The sequence below is a fragment of the Triplophysa rosa genome, linkage group LG23 (genome assembly GCF_024868665.1).
Source record: "Triplophysa rosa linkage group LG23, Trosa_1v2, whole genome shotgun sequence".
In the NCBI taxonomy this organism is placed as follows: Eukaryota; Metazoa; Chordata; class Actinopteri; order Cypriniformes; family Nemacheilidae; genus Triplophysa; species Triplophysa rosa.
In genome coordinates, this window is record NC_079912.1 from 14,778,097 (window position 1) to 14,797,593 (window position 19,497).

The 19,497-nt window shown below is 38.2% G+C and overlaps 1 protein-coding gene across 2 annotated transcripts in view; it reads left to right on the forward strand.

Annotated features, from left to right (window-relative positions):
* The window catches only part of LOC130546848 (matrix metalloproteinase-16-like), a 51,588-nt gene that overhangs the window by 21,477 nt on the left and 10,614 nt on the right, over window positions 1-19,497 (forward strand). For both annotated transcript variants that reach the window (XM_057322341.1, XM_057322342.1), the window contains 2 exons: window positions 10,719-10,880; window positions 12,974-13,191. In XM_057322341.1, the coding sequence (XP_057178324.1) occupies window positions 10,719-10,880; window positions 12,974-13,191 (380 nt within the window). The remainder of the gene's footprint in view (window positions 1-10,718; window positions 10,881-12,973; window positions 13,192-19,497) is intronic.

Sequence of the window (19,497 nt, forward strand, 5' to 3'; positions counted from 1 at the left end):
AACAGGTCACCAGACTTTAGCTCTGAGATCGGGTTGTCTCTGATGCTGTAAACTCTCAGTTGGGGGCGTGTCCGAAAGTATGATTTGCTCAGAATATATGGTGTGGGCGGAGCAAGATGCTATTAATCCTGCTACAGTCATCAGTTCAGCTGTCAATATAAAAAAACAGCCCGCTGCTCTCCACCTCTATCAAGTCACTATATCTTTCCTCTCCACCTCATCTCACTGCCATCTATCTGTCCCTCCTCCACCAGATCTCACTCCATTTATTGCTTCTCACACTTTTAATAGGTTGTTTGCAATCACGTGGTTTTATGACACGCGAGGCGCGGCTGGAGGGCAGTAAGTGATTTTCCTCCATAGGAATTCACTATCACAAACTAAAAGTACCTATGTTTAACGACCTGAACAACGACCAGGTAAGCCCAAATTTCTGTCAAATCTTACTTGTAATTAACACTAGCTTCCTTGAAAAGAATGAGCCCTTATTAAACGGATAAAGTGAAAAATCTTGCGTTAAGCGTTTCTTCCCCATAGAAGTCCATTATAAGGAAACGTACTATAACAAAATACCACGGAAAACCAAAATAAATACATTTGTTTATCACTGAAATCAAACATACATGTGATAACAGAAAAGTTTTATGTTCTCAGTGTGTCGCTGCCTTAAGCCACGTTATGTGGTTTCTTTATAATGAACTTCTATGAAGAACAAGCTTAACTTGAGGCTATTCTTATCCCGGGAGTAAGTGCTTGTTCTTTTAACAGTAGCTAGTGTTTATTACAATTAAGGTTTAAAAGAAATTTGGTTTTACGTGGTCGTTGTTTTGGTACGTTAAGCTGTTTCGTTATAATGGACTTATATGGGGGAAGAAATGCTTAAAGTCCCAGTGAAATTAAAAATGACAATTCTTATTTTTTCATGAAATATTGCAGCGTTTATAGTAAATAGCTTATTAATGTGGGTCATTTTCTTTTTAAAATTAATGTACCTTCATAATCTTAATTTAAAATCTGAAAATGCACTTCCGCCCTGAAATGACTATCCATCTGAAATGACGTAAACTAGACGGCTTGGGCGGAGCATCTGTTAACTCCTCCCCTTCAATTGTCAGTCTGCTGCCAGTTTCATTTCAAAACCACGCAACAGCTGTTTTTACACATCCAATCAATTTGCAGTGAAAAACGCTAGCCATGCCCACTAATTTTCTCCTTTGTAATTCCTTTTCACTCGGAAATTTGTCAGAATACAGAAGTAAAAACGATCGGTTCACGGGGACTTTAATTCAAGATTTATCACTTTATCCGTTTAATCAGGACTCGATCTTTGGAGCTAGTGTTCATGACAAGGTTCTTGAGCAGATTCAGGTTTACAACTTTTTTTTATCTCCGTTTCTCAGTCAGTACTCGCATTTGCCCCCTTCATGAACATCAACTTTTGCTACACAATAAAAACACCTTTCATGGTTTGATCGATTTGAACAGTCAAAAACGACGCAAAACACAGGTATTTTGAGTTTGTTATAGTAAATTCCTATGGAGAAAATCACTTGCTGCCCTCCATCGGCACTTCGCGCAGTGCTGTGACGTCATGTGCAAACAACGTATTTGGCTGTTATACAGCTTTGCTTGTAGGTATTCTCTCTCTCTCTCTAAAAAATTACTTAAGTTTATTTGTAAAAACAGATAACTGTTTTTTCATTATTTTCTTATTATGTTATAATGTTTTTATTGTGTTTTATTGTATCAGTTAGCTATATTTTTTGAGTTACTATTACTTAATCCAAACCATGATTTTTAAAATTGAGTTTTTGCAAATTAACTCTTGATATGTATATAACTGTGCATACGACAAATGTAATCTTGAATCACAATGAAAAAACAAAATGGCAACCCGCATAAAAAATGCTGTACTATAGTAAGCTGTAGATGTAGGGTGAATTCTTGTCCGACAGTCATCTCAAGGCTTAACATGTCAGAATTGACCTGAAAACACCCTATATTAGAATTGTATTTATATATTTTTTAATACAGAAAATACTTTTTAAATATTTTTGGCTTTAAATTATTGCACCATTATCTTAGAAACAATCCTGTCACTACACTGCCAGACGCTTTCGTTCTGTTGACATGCAGCGGGGGATTCCAGCTCTCGAGGCCATTGCGTTCTCCCTCACGTGAGCCGACACTTCCACCGTCTGGCTGTGGACATCCTGTTTAACTTCCTGCCCTCAGTCTCTGTGACATGAAAGCGAGTTGGGCTGTAAGTAGGTCAGGAGAGTTGTGTGTTAAAGAGGAAGTGACAGGGATTCTGGGAGCATAATAAGGGGTTAGCAGGACAAATGACACATAGAAGCACATTTATTTGTCCCGCTGGTCTCTGTTTTAAAATTCTCACCTTGTTCTCACGTTCTGCTTATATCTCCTTCAGAAGAACATTGCTGGGCCATAGAAGTGTGTGTGTGTGAAGGAGAGTGGTTCAGCACCTCACAGCAGGAACAATCTCCTGTTCTCATTCGAGGCTAAGAGAAAAACAGATTGTCTGTGATGATGAAGGTGAAATACACAGGATAGAGCTATAAAAACATTTTTTTGTGTGTACAACTGCAGCTACGGTGTTGAGGGAGCATTCAACAATTTAAACGAATAAGCCACTTAAAAAGTTACGCATTAAGCAAATCCGAAATGTTGGCCAATAAGCAACCACAACACATTATAGCAATGCTGTAGCAACATCCTGACAACCACCCACAATACCTTAGACATCCTAGTTTGGTACGGCCACGTACCAGTTACTTTTCCTTCAAAAAATGTACAAATCTTGTTTTATCTACCGCTGCCTTCTTAAGCAAATAAGAAAAACGATCATTTTTGGCTGCAATACGACTGTAACAGCCAGGCACACTACCTAAAGATTGAACTCCTAAAACAAGATATGCAGCCATTGTTTTATTTTTACCAAAATGTCCCCAGGGGAGAACGATGGATTCCGACAGATCCCAGAGTTTTTCGCACCTTTAAGTTGATGCGATAACATCAGTACAGTGGAAAATATGAAACGTTCATGTGGCTGCATTCATGCAGGAAATTAAAATTCCAGAGCGATATTTTCTCTCCCTCACCCAAATCAGGGTGAGACGGGGTTCGCAGGGTTAGAAAAACAATCAGGAGTGAGAGGAATGGCCAGAATGTCTCATGAATCAGAATCGCTTGAATAATTTAACGATCTCAACTACGTATGCGGTGAAAAAGTTTAGTCACGCTTGTTGGGCCGTCCATGAGAGCGAGTTGGATTTTTGTTCATGTTAGAGTGATAATAGTGAATAAAACGAATGATTTTTGACTGCAGGAAGCGGGACTGTTATAAATTGTATCTCAAGATGGGCCAGTTGGATGTCAACCTACAAAAGTGAGGTGTGTGTTTCTGTATGTATTGTTGATAAGTGTAACAAAACTACATTAATATATAAACCAGGGGTGATTCAATATACCGCTATGGCCAATAACCGTGATATTAATTACCTTCATTATTGATATTGTGATAATACAACACACAGTGCCAGTATCTGGTTGACTAGTAGGTGGTAGTGAGTCATTGGCCAAAAATTACACACAAAATTAACTCAATTAAAGATTAATTTTGACAGATAACATAATTTATTTATTTTAATGACAATCAAAACCGTGATAATATCATGCATTTTTGGGTCACAAAAACCGTGTAGTCATAATCTAAAAATGGGACAGCCATAGTACTTTATAGCTGTGCGGTAAATACAAGACAAGAAACAAAATGTATTTTTATCATTTTTATGGTACGTGATTCACTGGTACATTACTTTTATAATCTTTCAACAAAATATATGAACTTTTGAAATGTCTTTTTGCTGACCTTATCTAATTTTGTGAGAAAAACAAAACCCACCAATAACTGTAGACTAACATCTATGATCCAATCAAAATATTATATTTGATCTAATATTTACTATTTTTGCACTATAGAGAGTTGGTCATTTCATTTCACTATAAGTTGTATACTTGTACAGTCAAACCAAAAATTATTCAGACACCAGATATAATTTGTTATATTTTTACTAGTGGGTGCAGGACACTGTAGTTCATTTATGTAAGTGAGGATAGCAGAATAAAGTAAACTGTGACATATAATACCCAAAAAATCTTTATACAGTGGATTACGACTGAAATTAATTAAAATTTGGGACCAAATTTTCAGATACTTTGCTTTTTTCTTTTGCTTAAGTGTTTTTTCTTGAATTGGTATTGGTAATGTGCCTTTTACACCACAGACTGAACAAAATGAAGCATGGTTTAGTAATCGGTTGCCATAATTTGGTATTATCTAAGTGTGTACTTCAATTTAACAGCTGACAGCTATTCAACCTAATTAATTTGTGAGACAGTCTAACAGAAGAATGGCCAAAACCAGTGAAATATCATCTGATCTTAAAGGAAAGGTAATCAAATTCTACAAGGAGGGCATTTCAAACAGAATTACAGTATAGCGAATAAACTGTGATAACGTGAGAAATGTTGAAGGTGTCTGAATAAATTTGACTGTATAACTTTGAATAAATCTCGAATATATCCATTAAAACCAATACAAATTCCTATAAAACCATTACAACTTCTATGTTTTTTTTCAGCAGGGGAAATGAAAAGGTCGATGGTTTTAATGGAAAAAGCTAATGGTTCATAATGGTGTTTTAATGGAAACCATTGGAATTTCTGTAATGGTTTCTGTTGGGTTTCTATTGTTTTTTTCAGCAGGGACAACTTCCTTAATGGTTTCTATGGTTTTTTTCAGCAGGGAAAACAGAATCCAATTATGAAGGGTTTTGTATTGGTTTTAATGGAAACTGTAATGGTTCTACTGGTATGTGATGGATTCTATTGGTGGGATGATAAATCCTATTGGAAAAATGACCAAAACACACTACAAAAAGAATTTTGTACTGGTTTTAATGGAAAAAGCTTATGGTTCATAATGGTATTTTCATGGAAACCATTAGAATTTCTGTAATGGTTTTTGTTGGGTTTCTATTGTTTTTTTCAGCAGAGTTATGAAATATCCCAGCATCCTTACTATGCGCAACAACTAAACCGTTTATGAAAAATCGATACGTGTTATGTTGTTTATAGTTTGTAGTGGTTTTAATGGCCTGCAGTGCTGTATGATCCATATCCTCTATGTGTAAGGAGAGATTCATGCTGGTACACACCAGGTCTGCTCTCAAAATAGGCTCTCACCCACCGACTGAAGCATTAGCATTCCATGTGGGTAGCAGAAGCGCCTTCCGCCAGCACAGCCTGCCTCCCTCTCTCTCTCTTTTTCTCTCGCTTTCTCTCAAACCACTCTTTCCATTCAAAATTTGCCTCACACAGCAGAGCGGCGTAAAGCCGGGAAAGCTTGACCCGTGTGCGTGTGTTAAATACTGTCCTTACAGTCCTTTTTTTAATAAAATATGATAAGGAGGTTTAGGACAGGAGAGCTGGGACAGGAGAAGAGGAGATTTAGGACAGAGAGCCGTAGATGACGGAACAGCTGGTCTCTCCACAATGCCTCATCTGTTCACAGGCACCAGATTATTTTTTCACACCGATGAGTGAACCTGAATCTGATCTCCCCTGGAATCAGCCGCGGGTAACAGAAGAATGCCAGGAATCTGAGGACTCCATCTCGCTATCTTTCACTCTTGCCCTCTTTCTCCGTTTTTTGATCCAATTACTCAGGCCTTTTCGACAGGCTACAAAAGCGTTCTTTTTTCCCAGCATTAATGTTTTCAATTACCACTCTTGCTGAAATGAAGACTAATAATGTTTCTAATTAGCAGGAATTCTATCGATTAGATGTGCAACAGTGAAAATTTGGTCTTTATTTACTGAACCGCCGTTCTGTCATATAATGGAAGTGAATGGGGACTGGGGCTGTCAAGCTTCAGGTTGAAAACAAACGACCATAAAAGAGTCATAAAAGTGGCTGTCATGCATTCAATTCCAATTTCAAAGTAAAGCTTACTTTTCCATTATTTTAAATATCTTCTTTGTTTTTTATTATCATTTTGAAGCTTGACGGCTCCAGTCCCCATTCACTTCCATGTTACGCAAAAGAGCGGCTGGGATATTGTTTTAAAAATCGACTTTAACAACCAGTCTTGCTGTTTTTGAAGCTGCCGTAGCTTGATGCTCTCAGTAGCATATGTTTGCAAGGTATCTGTCTGCTTTGTTAACTGAAGAGCCAGCAAGGGTTTGCTCATGCGGTGTGTTAGCACCGCAGGTCTGTTTATAAGGCAAGCTAGCAGGGTGCAATGGGTTGTGTTAACAGGATGTAGAGTTAACAGCCTGTTAATGGGATATGTTAGCACAGAATAACATTGACCTGGTCTATATGTAGAGCTTCCTTGCAGGGTGTAATGACTTGTGCTAGTGGGGTGTTGAACACAAAATTGAATAAGCAATTAAAAATGGCAGATTAGCATAAAACTGGGGCTCTGGAAATGGCAGAGACTAGTAGACAGATCTTATCACATGGTACCCGTGTGTTTCTGGTCAAGATGTAGTATGTTGTCAGTCTTCATCTGAACAGGAAAAAAGAGGAAAGATTTCCAAAGAGGAAATCTGTCTGGGATATAAGATTGGTGTGACTTGTCCCAAGGTATCCTGACTTGTGTGTAGTGGGGTTTTTTTGCTTTTCTTTTAAAAAAGCCTTCCTTCCGTCTTCCTGACTGATTGTTTTTCTCTGAGGAATAACTTGTGATGTCATACACAAGTTATTCCTTATCCTTTACAGGCTGATGAATCTTTGAAAGTTCATCAAAGATCTGACTTCATTTGTTCTCTTTCATGAATAATATCCATACAGTGAACTGCAGGAAGGCTTGTCAGTCATTTCCAGCGGTGTGGGATGATCCACTTAGACATTTCCTGTCTCGTGTTTGGAATTAAGCGGATACTCCATCAGCTCTGTCATTTGTAATCAGAGCCCGGGTCTCTGGAGCTCTGCGTGTGTGAGGCCGTGTAAGCTTGATGTGGACAATCTATTATATAATCATAAGACACATCAACAAAAGTGTTTCATTGAATGATTTGTGTTATTTTGGGCAAGATACTGCCATATTTTTTTCAAATGGAGTACTATGGTATCAACATGGTATTTTTAAAGTTCATAAATATAGTAATCATTTAGGACTTGTTTGGTGTACCGTAGTATTACAACCTGGTAGGCGTAAAGGGATTGTTCATCAAAAAATGAAAAAAATTCATCATTTACTCATTGACTTGTAATTTCAAACCTGTATGATTTTCTTTCTTCTCCAGAACATAAAAGAAGATATTTTGAAGAATGTTGGTAAACCCCCATTGACTTCCACTGTTTGGACAAAACCACTTCTAGAAGAAATAGAAAAAAATCGTACCGATTTGGAATGACATGTCAATGAGTAAATCATGCTTTTTTTCAGGTTTTGAATGTCATGAGGGTAAATAAATAATGACACATTTTTTCTTTTTGGGTGAACTATCCCTTTAAGAGAATCATAAGGAACTTGATTTGTTTTCGATTCCACTTAAAGATTATTGTCTTAATAATTATATAAATGGTTTGTTTTGTCATTTTAAAGCGGCCCTAACACACGCGGTTTCTGCCAATCTCATATTAATCTTGAGTACCTATAGAGTAGTATTGCATACTTTGTATCTTCGAAGAGTATTTAGTTTGATCACATTTATAAAAGATAGATACAGCTGTACGATTATTTCCGAAAGCATACGGCGCGTGCGGGGGGGAGGGGTAGGCTGAACTAAAGCACGTGCGCACCCATTGCCAACAAAACACAGACATCAGTTTCACTCACCGCATACGGTTCATGTCCGCCATCTTTTAGCGCTTGGACGGCTCCATATATCAGTTTCAAACGATCTCCAAATCCAGCGTTATATCCACCGTTTATATAACATTCATCACCCAAATGCAGTGAACAAACAAACACCTGAACTTCGCGAACGTATGCTCTCTCTCTCCTGCACATGAGTGAAAGTGATGTCTGCGCATGCTCCTTCTCCTGCTCTCCTTGCTGCCGCGTGCTTTTCCAATAACGCACTAAGAAAAACAGTTTTATATGTTCGAAAAAAACTTTCCAAAACCTGTACGATCGCTGGGGGAGTGTATCGAGCACAGAAATACTATGTAATGACAAGTAGACCATGTTAAGCATGAGAAGACGGCACGTTTAACATTGTAAAGAAGTCAGAATGCATGACACACCGTTGCACCACCCCTTTAAGGCAAAAAGAAAGAAAATATCTTGTCAGTAGCCTGTGGAATGATGAGATCATTTCAGCGTCCAGCAGAACTGTAATAACTCTCAAATAAATAGTATTATATAACTCTTGCCAAAACAGAGTATTACCTGCTCACATTTATTGCATCTAGCATCATCACAGTCTTTATTATCTCGCCTCAACCCATATTCAGCTTTCAGATTGTCTGAGTCATGCCATGAACAGAGGCGGAATAAATGCATTTAGACAGAAATCTATAATGCCGAAAACAGTGTCTGGGACTCTGAAAGCTGATTGTTGCGCATGCTTACAGTGACATCACAGTGTATTTCATCAGCACCTCTGATTCAGAAAGGTCAATCGGGTTAGGATTTAGGACGGTTTAGCATCCATATGCATTTTAAAACCATTAAAAGAACTGAATATCGTATACGATATATTCGCCTTCCTAATTGGGATTAGTGTTCTTGGCAAACTGAGCAAATTCGTTTTATGTCTGTTTCCCATTTTTGTTTCATATACTTTTTTCTGTGAACTTGCCTCTCGGCTGTCTGCCTAATTACTCAGGTTCTTATGTAAGAGCTGTGACGTTCAGATGCCGCTGTTCTCGTGTGAACTTCTACGGAGCATCTCAGGAGACGTGGCTCTCAACTCAGATTAGCTGATATGATCTCTTTTGCTAAAGCATTGCTATGAGGTACGTGGCTGACTGCTGGCCCACGTCAAAATAGGCCATTTCCAAGTCTCTGATATTCTGACTCAGATCCCTCTTTCTAAGGGATTTTAAGCCTTTTTGATTCAAAATTGTCAAAAAGACTGATCCGTTAGAAAAGTTTGGCGGACCTCAAGACATCATCATTTGAGGTGTCATTTGTGTCCATGGACCAAAGAGTGCAGGATGAGCGAACGCCTATTAATTCAGACAGTCGCCTACTTTCTAGCCTACTACAAAGTGTGATTGCAGTTTTTCGCTCTCTTTTTTTATTCCCACTCCCACACCACTCATAAATTCTTAATATTGCTTCTGTGTTCCGAGTGTACACTATATTTTCCTTCTAGTTTTCTACCAAGCTGATCATTGTCTCTGATATCAGAGCTCTCACATGGTTCGTTCATTCGTTAGCATTTGATCAGTTGTGTTTTTCGGAACGTTCCGTAGTCACCAGCTTTGATGCAGGCGAATCCTCCCAGGCGAGCCGAAATAGACTGAAATACCCAGGAATGCAAAACATGCCATCTGATCTCCGTCTCCCACACCGGGCGGTTTAAATAAAACACGAGGCGAATGAATAAAAATGCGTCTTCCTTATCTGCGCGCTGCGAAAAAAACGCTGTCAGTCCAAACGAGAGTTTGATGCAAGACCGAAAAAGTGAGTCACAGTGAGAAGCAACAACCGAAGAGGGCTGCTGATGTGGCCCGTATGGGCGTACTGTCCTCTGTGGTCCTTGGTTACAGACACATGACGTCTGTCGTGATTGGCTAACAGCCAGCGGCACCATTTTCCAGCCCGTTCCATTTCAGAATCATTACAGAGCGAGCCGGGTGGAGTTTTCCAGCACAGAGGGAAGATGCTCAGCGTGGAGTTTTGATGCAGGGGCGTGTGGGGATGGGTTTGTACTGTAATAATTCCCAGCAGTAGCTGTGGTTTCTCTGGATGAGTTATTTTGGAGCGAAAATGGAGAGAGAGAACGGTTATGTCATGTGCACAGAACAACTGCACACACATACTGTATAAACACTGCCTTGATTTGAAATACATAAAACATATAGTTAGGTTTTTATTGCTCGGTGTATTCAGAAATATGATAATTGCTGTAAAAAACATGTCGCTATATTACATATCATGAATGCACTTAGTAGACGTTTTTATCCAAAGCGAATTACGTTGCATTCAAGCTACATTATACATTTTTTATTAGTATGTGTGTTACCTTAGAATCAAAACCACAACCTTTATGTTGTGAATGCAACGCTTTACAAGGTCAAGTTTCCAAAACGCATTTGCGGCCGCATTTACTGTTGAATTTTTTTATATTTTTGAGTAAAACAAGGTATTTTTTTTAAGGTATATTATTTATATATATATTTTAATAATGCATATTGCTGCTGTCCTTCTGAAACCTCATATCCCCATATTTTGTGATTTTTTTACATTTTAAATCTTTAATCATTATTATTAGACACCCTTTATGTTTGTCACTGGGTTTTGCAAATATCTAACCAATAAAACATATTAAAAAGTGATTGTCAACTTGGATAACACAGTATGCATCATTTAAAAAGTACAGTATATGTAAAATTGGTGCTGCGAATGGTAGCAATATGTAACCATATTTTTTGTAAACAATAGATACGCTAAAAAGTTAATTCCTCAATTTCACAGCGATTTACTTTAGTGAACTTTTTTGTGTGTCTGCAGGGAACGATCTCTTCCTGGTGGCGGTGCACGAGCTGGGCCACGCGTTAGGCTTGGAGCACTCCAATGACCCCACTGCGATCATGGCCCCCTTCTATCAGTACATGGACACAGAGAACTTCAGACTGCCACATGATGATCTGCAGGGCATCCAGAAGATCTATGGTAAGACCTTCCATGTGTCTCAGGCCTGCGGGCAGTCGACATTCAAACAGAACATTCGAACCTCGTTTCCTCACACGTCCTTGCTCATTAGCAGTGCTCGCTGAGAGTTTTTGGGCCTAGTGGATGTTACAACATCAAAATATTTGCATTGACCTACATTGAAGGAGAGACTCGAGTCCAGAAACAGAATATAAAAAAATGAGGGTTGGCTCTTTTGGCCTGGGCCAATCAAAACATTAGGGCCTGTCAGGAACACGCTGGAACTAGTTTACTATAGCAACAGCATAGCAATGCAATACGTCAATGTTGTAAATTAAGAGTTTGGTTTCAAAATGAGATAACTCTGTTTTTTAAAAATTCATAAATCATGTTTTTTATTGTGCATTCCAATTAATATCAATAAAACTGCAGTTGGTTTGTTTTGATTTAAGCCATAATAACTAAAAAAAAATACAACTAACTAACACAATAAAACATGAAAAAACATGATTTTTGAAAAGATTTAAAAACGGAGTTATCTCATTTTGGAACCAAACTCTTCATACATACTTCTTTAAGCTGAAAATAATATAGTATACGTTCAATCTACTTTTTATGTGCTACAAGTATACTTGAAAGTACATGTTTATAAACTAAATATTGGGCCAAGTTAGTCCTAGGTATTTACATAGTACAATTACTATTATACTAGTACTAGTTCTTACTACGTAAAGTATGTGAAGTTTACTTATTTTTGTTGTATAATGCATCATGGCACCACGTTTTTTTTTACTTTCTCATTAGAAAACATTCTACTTATTTATATTTTCCTTCTGCTACACCACCCCTTGAAAGTTTGGGAAGGGCATCTTTCCTTGACCCCTGTTGACCTCTGTTTTTTGGTCATCTGTTTTCCTCCCCCCCCCCCTTCTTTAATCGTAGCGGGGTGCGTCACCTTTCTACACACACAAACACAGGATGAGCCTATAGAGACCGTACAGGGTGGAGATAGTCATGAACCTGACCCGTGTAGCATACGCACATTATTTTTTCTCTGTTAGGGATGAGCGATTGCACTTATTTTAATTCTGATCATGATGCCGGGTAGCCTATGAAAGTCACTCTTGGTAATATTGGTATCAATATTACAAAAATTAAAGAGCAAAATTGACAAAAATAAATTTTCAAAAACACAGAATTTTCTGATTTGAAGAATTTTATAATACCAGCCAATATTAATATCATTATGCAAGTTTACATTTATTTAACCAACATTTAACATTCTGTAGTTTTATGTTTATTTTATTACGATATTATTTTATATTTTCATGCTAAATTATAGAAATTTATGCTAAATATACTATTTATATATTTATATTTACGTGCATTTTTATGTGAGGATCTCAGGTATTCTAAATACAGCATCATTATCAAATGTATCAATAGTTCAGGATGGATTCCCCCATCCATACCTTGTACATCCATTTCTCTCTCTCTCTCTCTCTCTCTCTGTGTGTGTGCGTGCGTTATGTAATGTTGAAGGGCTGTAATCCGTGCTCTATTTTAAGAGATTTCATTATAGACAGTGACTTCTCTCTGCTCTTGAAGGCGGCTCACATCACTAGGTAGTTAACTCTCTAATCCTTTCATGCAGCGCTCCTGATTCATTCCTAACGTAATGCGTTCGTTTCATTTAATCACCTGTCCTTTCAAATCCATAAAGGTTTTCTTGACCTCACGTCTGTGGGATCATAGCGTCCGACACTGTGCTCTATGTTCAACGCTTTGAAGTGTTCATCGCGGGTCAGGCATCTGCTTTTAATGTTATACTGAGTCAACCGATTCTTTCATTCAGTCTCTTATCATTCATTTACCCTCATGTCATTTCAAACCTGTATGACTTTCTTTCTTCTGAAGAACACGAAAGAAGATATTTTGAGGAATGTTGGTAACCAAACAACACTATCCCCAATTGACTTGTACTGTATGGACACAAAACCACCGAGACATTTCTCAAAATATCTTTTTTTTGTGATTCACTGTAGAAAGAGTCATGTCTCTGTTTGTCACGGTTTGAAGAACTCTAAATCAAGTGTTTGACATTTTCTTTCCAGGTCCTCCAGATAAACTTCTTCAGCCCACGAAACCTCTACCCACGGTCCCACCCGCCCGCTCGCACCCTCCCGTAGATCCACGCAAACACGACAGACAGACTCGGCCCCCGCGAATACCGACCGGCGACAAACCGATGAACCCGAATGCTATACCAGACATCTGCGACGGTGGCTTCAACACGCTAGCCATCTTGAGAAGAGAGATGTTTGTGTTTAAGGTAAGATAAGAGTTTCTTATACTTCTGTGGAATTTCATTTAGTTTAACTGGATTATTAAAAGGCAGATTTTTGCAAAGAGAATTCTTCTGAAACAATAGAAAGGCTAAGTTCTTCACCATCAACATCTCTCTGAGTCACGGTTCTTCTGTCGCTATGTGTGAAAAGAGCTAATTTCAAGCATTTGTCTTTCTTTAACTGAGATCTGGCGGTCTCAGCTGACAGAAAACACGTATGTGGCGGCCGCAGGAATAACTTATTTCAGCCAGCGTTCCACCACCCTCTGTGTGCCTGTTCTTCTTTTGTTCTCTAAGTGGGCTGTGTGCCATTGAGCTTTTCTTGGATAGCTGAACTTGAAAGTCTCCATCAGTGAGCTCTCGGGGTGACTGTGATTTCAGACTGCGTAGAACGAAATATTTGAAATTAGTGTTTGGATGACAAGGTGTGAGGTGTTTTGTTTCCGATTAAGATTTGAAGACGCCTTTGAGACCTCTCAAAATGGATAAGGATGACTTTATTTGAATAGGGACAATACACAAAAAGATGATTTCAGTGAAAAATCAATCCTACAATTTCCAGCTGCTGTACGCCTGCCTTATCATTTTTATAGAATAGAGATGGTGCCTTATTGTGCAAACGTTAAAAAGAAATTATGACAAATTTTTAACATTGGTTAAACTTGCCGTATGCCATTTTGTTTAAATATGACAATCCATGACAAATCCATTTATGCATTGTTTCTATTTTTTGTGTTAAAAGATCACGTTTCAGTCCAAATTGTGATACAATGCGAGATGCAGGGCAGAATACGTAATGGTTCATATACACACCAATGTGTGCAAACTGTGCAAACATCTAAGATCTACCAAACAAATGACTTGGCCTACTTATAGATTCCAGTTCCTGTTAGATTTCCATAAGAAAAGTATTTTAACATAAAGTACATGTATCATAAGCAAGGTCGTATGCTATCGAAGTGTTTGCCATGGAAAAAAACAGCTACAGCGACAAAAGTGTGTTGTGCAAGATGAACCGCGACAGAAAGTGACTTGTGGAAATGTTGTTAATAGTGGTTGAAACCCCCTAAACCTCGTTTAAATCACACATTTAGTCATTTAGCAGATGCTTTTATCCAAAGCGACTTACAAAGGAGGTAAACAATGGAAGCAATTGGCACAACATAAGGACATAAGGAAGCATAAGCGCAGTAAAACTGGTCTTATATAGCCTACCACAGTATACAAAGCTAAGGTTTTATATATATATATATACTGTATATATATATATATTTTTAAGGATAGAAAGAGTAGAAAAGAGTCTAACTAATCGGTCAGGTGCTGACAGAAGAGATGTGTTTTCAGCCGATTCTTAAAGATGGCTACAGAATCTGCTGATCTTGTAGCAGCGGACAGATCATTCCACAGATGTGGAACAGATCCAGAGAAGGTACGTAATAATGATTTTTTCCCTTTTTGGGATGGCACTACAAGACGTCGTTCGTCTGAGAACAGGACAAGCCTTCAGGAGATGTACACAGATTGTACGCAGAGTGAGTCTCGGTGTGTGTCTGTGAATTAGAGCACATCAACCGTAGCTCACGTCCCTGAGGGCCAGAACAGAGATTTACTCTGCTTTCACTCAACACGCAGCCAGTGTGTTTGTGTATATGTTTCAGGTTTAAAAATAGATAGGATTCATTCGTCAAACATCGTTTTTTATTCTTTAAAAAAAAACAGATTCCACCTGACGTTTAGATTTATTTCAGTTGAAGAGAGGGTTTTCGCTCGAGCTCTAATCGTGTCACTCGGCTTCCAATCCCCCGTTTCCCAGCAGATGTCTTCGGGAAAGCAAAATCTATCTTGAACGGTGTAACATTTCCCTCTTCTCTCACTCTCTTTCTCTCTCGCTCGCCCGCCCTACACTGGAGTAGTCTATCAGCGTAGCTAGACAATAACACAAACGCATTTCCACACCGTAAAACTCTGAAAGTCTAAGCTAAGCTCAAGGGTGTATCCGTGGAAACGTCTGTGCCAGCTCTCTCACCTCAGGGATGCAGACGTGAGATATGACTGGCCGAAAGATGATGGGTGAGATGGTGTCACAACCGGAGAGAGTCATGATCTACAGGGAAGTTTAATACGAGATTTATTCATAACACACAGCTCAAAGATATAGGTTGTGTGTTTTATTTGACCAGTGCTGTTCTCTGTTGTGTTGTGTACCAATGAATCAAACTCTGCAGAGCTGAATTTTGTTGTTTTAAAGTGATCTTGTCAACATAAAGAGACAATTAAGAAATCACTCTAACATTTTGTTTTTCTGAATTTGCTATTTTTAGGTAGATGTTAAAGGGATGCTTCCCAAAAATGAAAATTCTGGCACCCTTTACTCGCCATCAAACCTGTATTTAAGACTTGGTCGTCTGGGAAAGATTATTTGGAAGAATGTTTGTAACCAAACAGTTCTGGGGCACTATTGACTTCTATAGTATCCAGCATTGGGTTAAAAATAACCCAGCATTGGATCATTTCAGCCCAGCAGTGTCCTGTCCAGTATTTACCCAGGATGGGTGAAAAACAACCCAGCTCTTTTTAGAGTGCATGATAGTCAATAGTGCCCCAGAACTGTTTAGTTTTCCACATTCTTCAAAATATCTTCTTTTGTGTTCAACAGAACCAAGAATTTCATATAGTTTTGGAACAACTTGAGGGTGAGTAGATGAAGGCAGAATTTTCAGTTTTGGGTGAACTGTCCCTTTAAGGAAAATGATCTTTTTTGTTTCATACTGTAAACTAGTGACAATATTTCTTCCAAATTACAATGTTGTTTTTGGTTAACATTTGTTTGCAGACATTTTAAACGGGACAAACTGGTCAAAATAACAAAATGTGCAATGATTGCATGTTTAAACAACACAATACTACTGTTTTTAGGAACAGTTGAATACATGATGGAATAAGCCAGATTTTTTCACAACTTTCATGCATGTTTGCATTCTCTCAGTCTTTCACTTTGCTGTTGGGTGACTTGGTCATTCCTGAGGTTTGTTTTCCGTCTTGCTCTAGTTTTTTTAGATGAGAGTTTTTAGTGTAAAGGTAATTGATTGAAGTTTGAAGTTATAGCTGCACTCAGTTACATTATGCCATTACTGTTTTCCCTGCTTATAACATTGCTCTTTTGTCTGATATCGATCACAAAATAAGACAAAATTAGACCTAAACAGTTTCAACAAATGAAATTCCTAAATCACAACTAATAAGCTCTCCCTATTTTTCATAAACATTTACTCAGTAACCTTTAATCAAAGTCACTGAGTGCAGCTGTGACACGTCAGAGGAGATCTGGCCCTCCTGGCTGAGACTGGTTTCTCCCGAGGTTTATTTCTCCATTTATTTATCATTGGGGTTTGGGTTCCTCGCCACAGGGCAGTGTTGGCTTGCTCACCGGAAGACTGCTGATATTAGATATTATTTATTAGAATGATCTTGCTTGGTCTATAAACACCATGCACTGTGCTGTGTTTTACCTTCTCTGTGTTTTTCTGTTTTTCTCCTGTAAAGCTGCTTTGGAACAATGCACATTGTGAAAAGCGCTATATAAAAAATCAAATTGAAATAAATAGAATTAAAACACTGAAAAGATAATGCAAAAACTAATTCAGTACAGTGAATGAACTTGACTGTCCTAATGAATTATCTGTCTGTATTAACACACAGCTGTAGTACTTTTGTTCTGTGAGCGTCTGGCTTTGAGCTTCTTCTGTGATGCTGTTGGCAAAAAGTTAAACCTGCTTGTGCTGAATGTTCATTTAAGCCGGAGCTCAGAGGGAAGTCTGCAGCCAGAAGGGGGCTCACAGATTTATGACACTAAGGACGGGATGCTTCTAGAGGAGATGATGAGACTTTCACTGAGTAGTATTTTAATAATAGTTTGCCTGGAAAGTAAAATTAATTTGCTTGCATAACAAAATGCTGTCTGAACACAAATGATATTTCTAAGTTTATCTGTAAAACAGAACTGATTTTCAGGAGTTGAATCATTTTTCTCAGTCATGTTATATAAATGAAAATGGGACAAACTGGCAAAAATAACAGAAGATGCAATGTTTGCAGAGTACTACAAAGAAAACAATGCTAATGTTTTACATGTACGTTAGAATCAGTTAAAAAATGAATATATTATGGAATAACTCAGATTTTTTACATATTTGGTGTACAGTATATACATATGGGGGGAAAATCGAGGTTATCACATAAAAAATAATTTTGAACTTATATGTTGAAATAGCCTATTCATGTTGTATTGCTTGAAAGTGAATAGGAACTTGTTTTCTTTGCCGTATTTAAGGTCTGAAAAAATACAGAGCATCTTTTCTGTTATTTTGACCTGTTTCATTTTCTGCAAATAAATGCAAATAGAAACAATATTTTTATTTAAAATGTGGAAAAAATATTTTCAGTAGTTCACAGAATGAAACAAAAATGTTCATTTTACCTCATAACTATTAATGGTAAATTCAGAGAGAGAGAGAGAGAGAGAGAGACCATGCTGAGTGTATGAGGTTCAGCTCAGTTATATGACAGTTGACTGTAACAACCGGCCAATACTAAAGAGAAGGATGCTCGTGTGAAGATGGAGGAGTGATGAGATGAAAGAAACATGAACAGTATGGTGCTGGACAGGTTGAGAGCTTGCTGCTGGGAGATCAGGCTCGATTTCTCTCTGATACCCTGTCTGTAGATCATTCACAGGACTGTAAAACTCTCCTCACACGACTGAACAGAGCAGATCTGTAACTGGACCAAACAGCATTTCTAACTGACAAACTCTACTACCTACATGCATTAACAAAGTGAGATAGAAGACAGAGGCACAATGACTATTTATAGTTTTGTATTTGGAATTCGGAAGAAATGTTGTCTATAGTTTACAGAATAAAACTGATCAAATTATCATTTTACTTAAAGCGATATATCAAAGGCAAAGCAAAATTTCCCCATGTTATACTCACCCTCAAGGCATCCTGACTGAATATGACTTTCTTCTTGAAGAATAATGCAGTCAGAGTTATAATACCACGTATCATTTTTCTCCCATTCTACCGAAGAATTCGAATGGGATTCTACCGAATGGGAGTGAATGGGGGGCAATTTTTTGAAGCTCCAAAAAGTGCATCCATTGATCAAAGAACGGCTCGACACGGCTCTGTGGTCTTAACACAGGTCGTCTCAGATCGAATCGATGCGTTTGTTTAAGAGAAACATCCATATTGACAGTGCTATTAACGTTGTCATGTTTTTTCGGCAAATGACGGTGAGGAATACGGTATCCTATTGGGTCAAAACGAAAAATGCCGCGTTCGTCACCGGAACTTATGACACGCCTGCGTCATTTGCCCGAAAAACAAGCCTCATGTTCACGCGCAGCCGAGGGATAACGGAAGCTAGACATCAACGTTAATAGCACTCTCAATATGGATATTTCTCAAACGCATCGATTCGCTTCAGAAGACCTTTGTTAAGACCACCGAGCCGTGTTGAGCCATTCTTTAATGGATGGATGCACTTTTTGGAGCTTCAAAAAGTCAACACCCATTCACTCCCATTCTACCACTTAAATGACACGTTGTATTATAACTCCGACTACTGCATTATTCTTCAAGAAGAAAATCATATTCAGTCAGGATGCCTTGAGTAAAACATGGGGAAATTTTGTTTTGCCTGTGAAATATCGCTTTAAACATACACCCATAAATAGTAAATTCAGAAAAACTGAAAATAATTTTAGAGTGGTCTCTTCATTTTTACGATAACTGTATATGTAGCTATGTACTGTATGTATACATATATACATAAGCAAGACTTCTGAAGCTATATGCCTTCTTCGTGAGAAGCAGACTCGGTATTAAGTTCACTTAAATTCACAGAAAACCTTCCTCGTCTGCTCTCAAATCTCGTTCGAGTCTCATTGAGTCTGTCTGGAGGGAGGGTCGCTCTGTCACAGCTCTGTAATACTCCAGACTCCCTGTCAGCTTAGCACCACCCACATGAAACTGTTTTTAGGTTTTTGCTAGAAAAAAACATTTTCATACCACTAGATGTACTAAACCTCTGACCTCGATAACCAGACAGCCTGCGTCTTCATTTCTCCAACTCTACTGATGCTCTCTGTCCTCTAACGCTATATTTAACACTTCACACCTTCATGTTCTTCGGCTAAATTTGAGATTTTTAAAAACAGTTCACCTTGTACCAGATAACGATTCTCTATAGTTTCGTCGCAGCCTCCGAGGTAGTCTGTTAAACCGG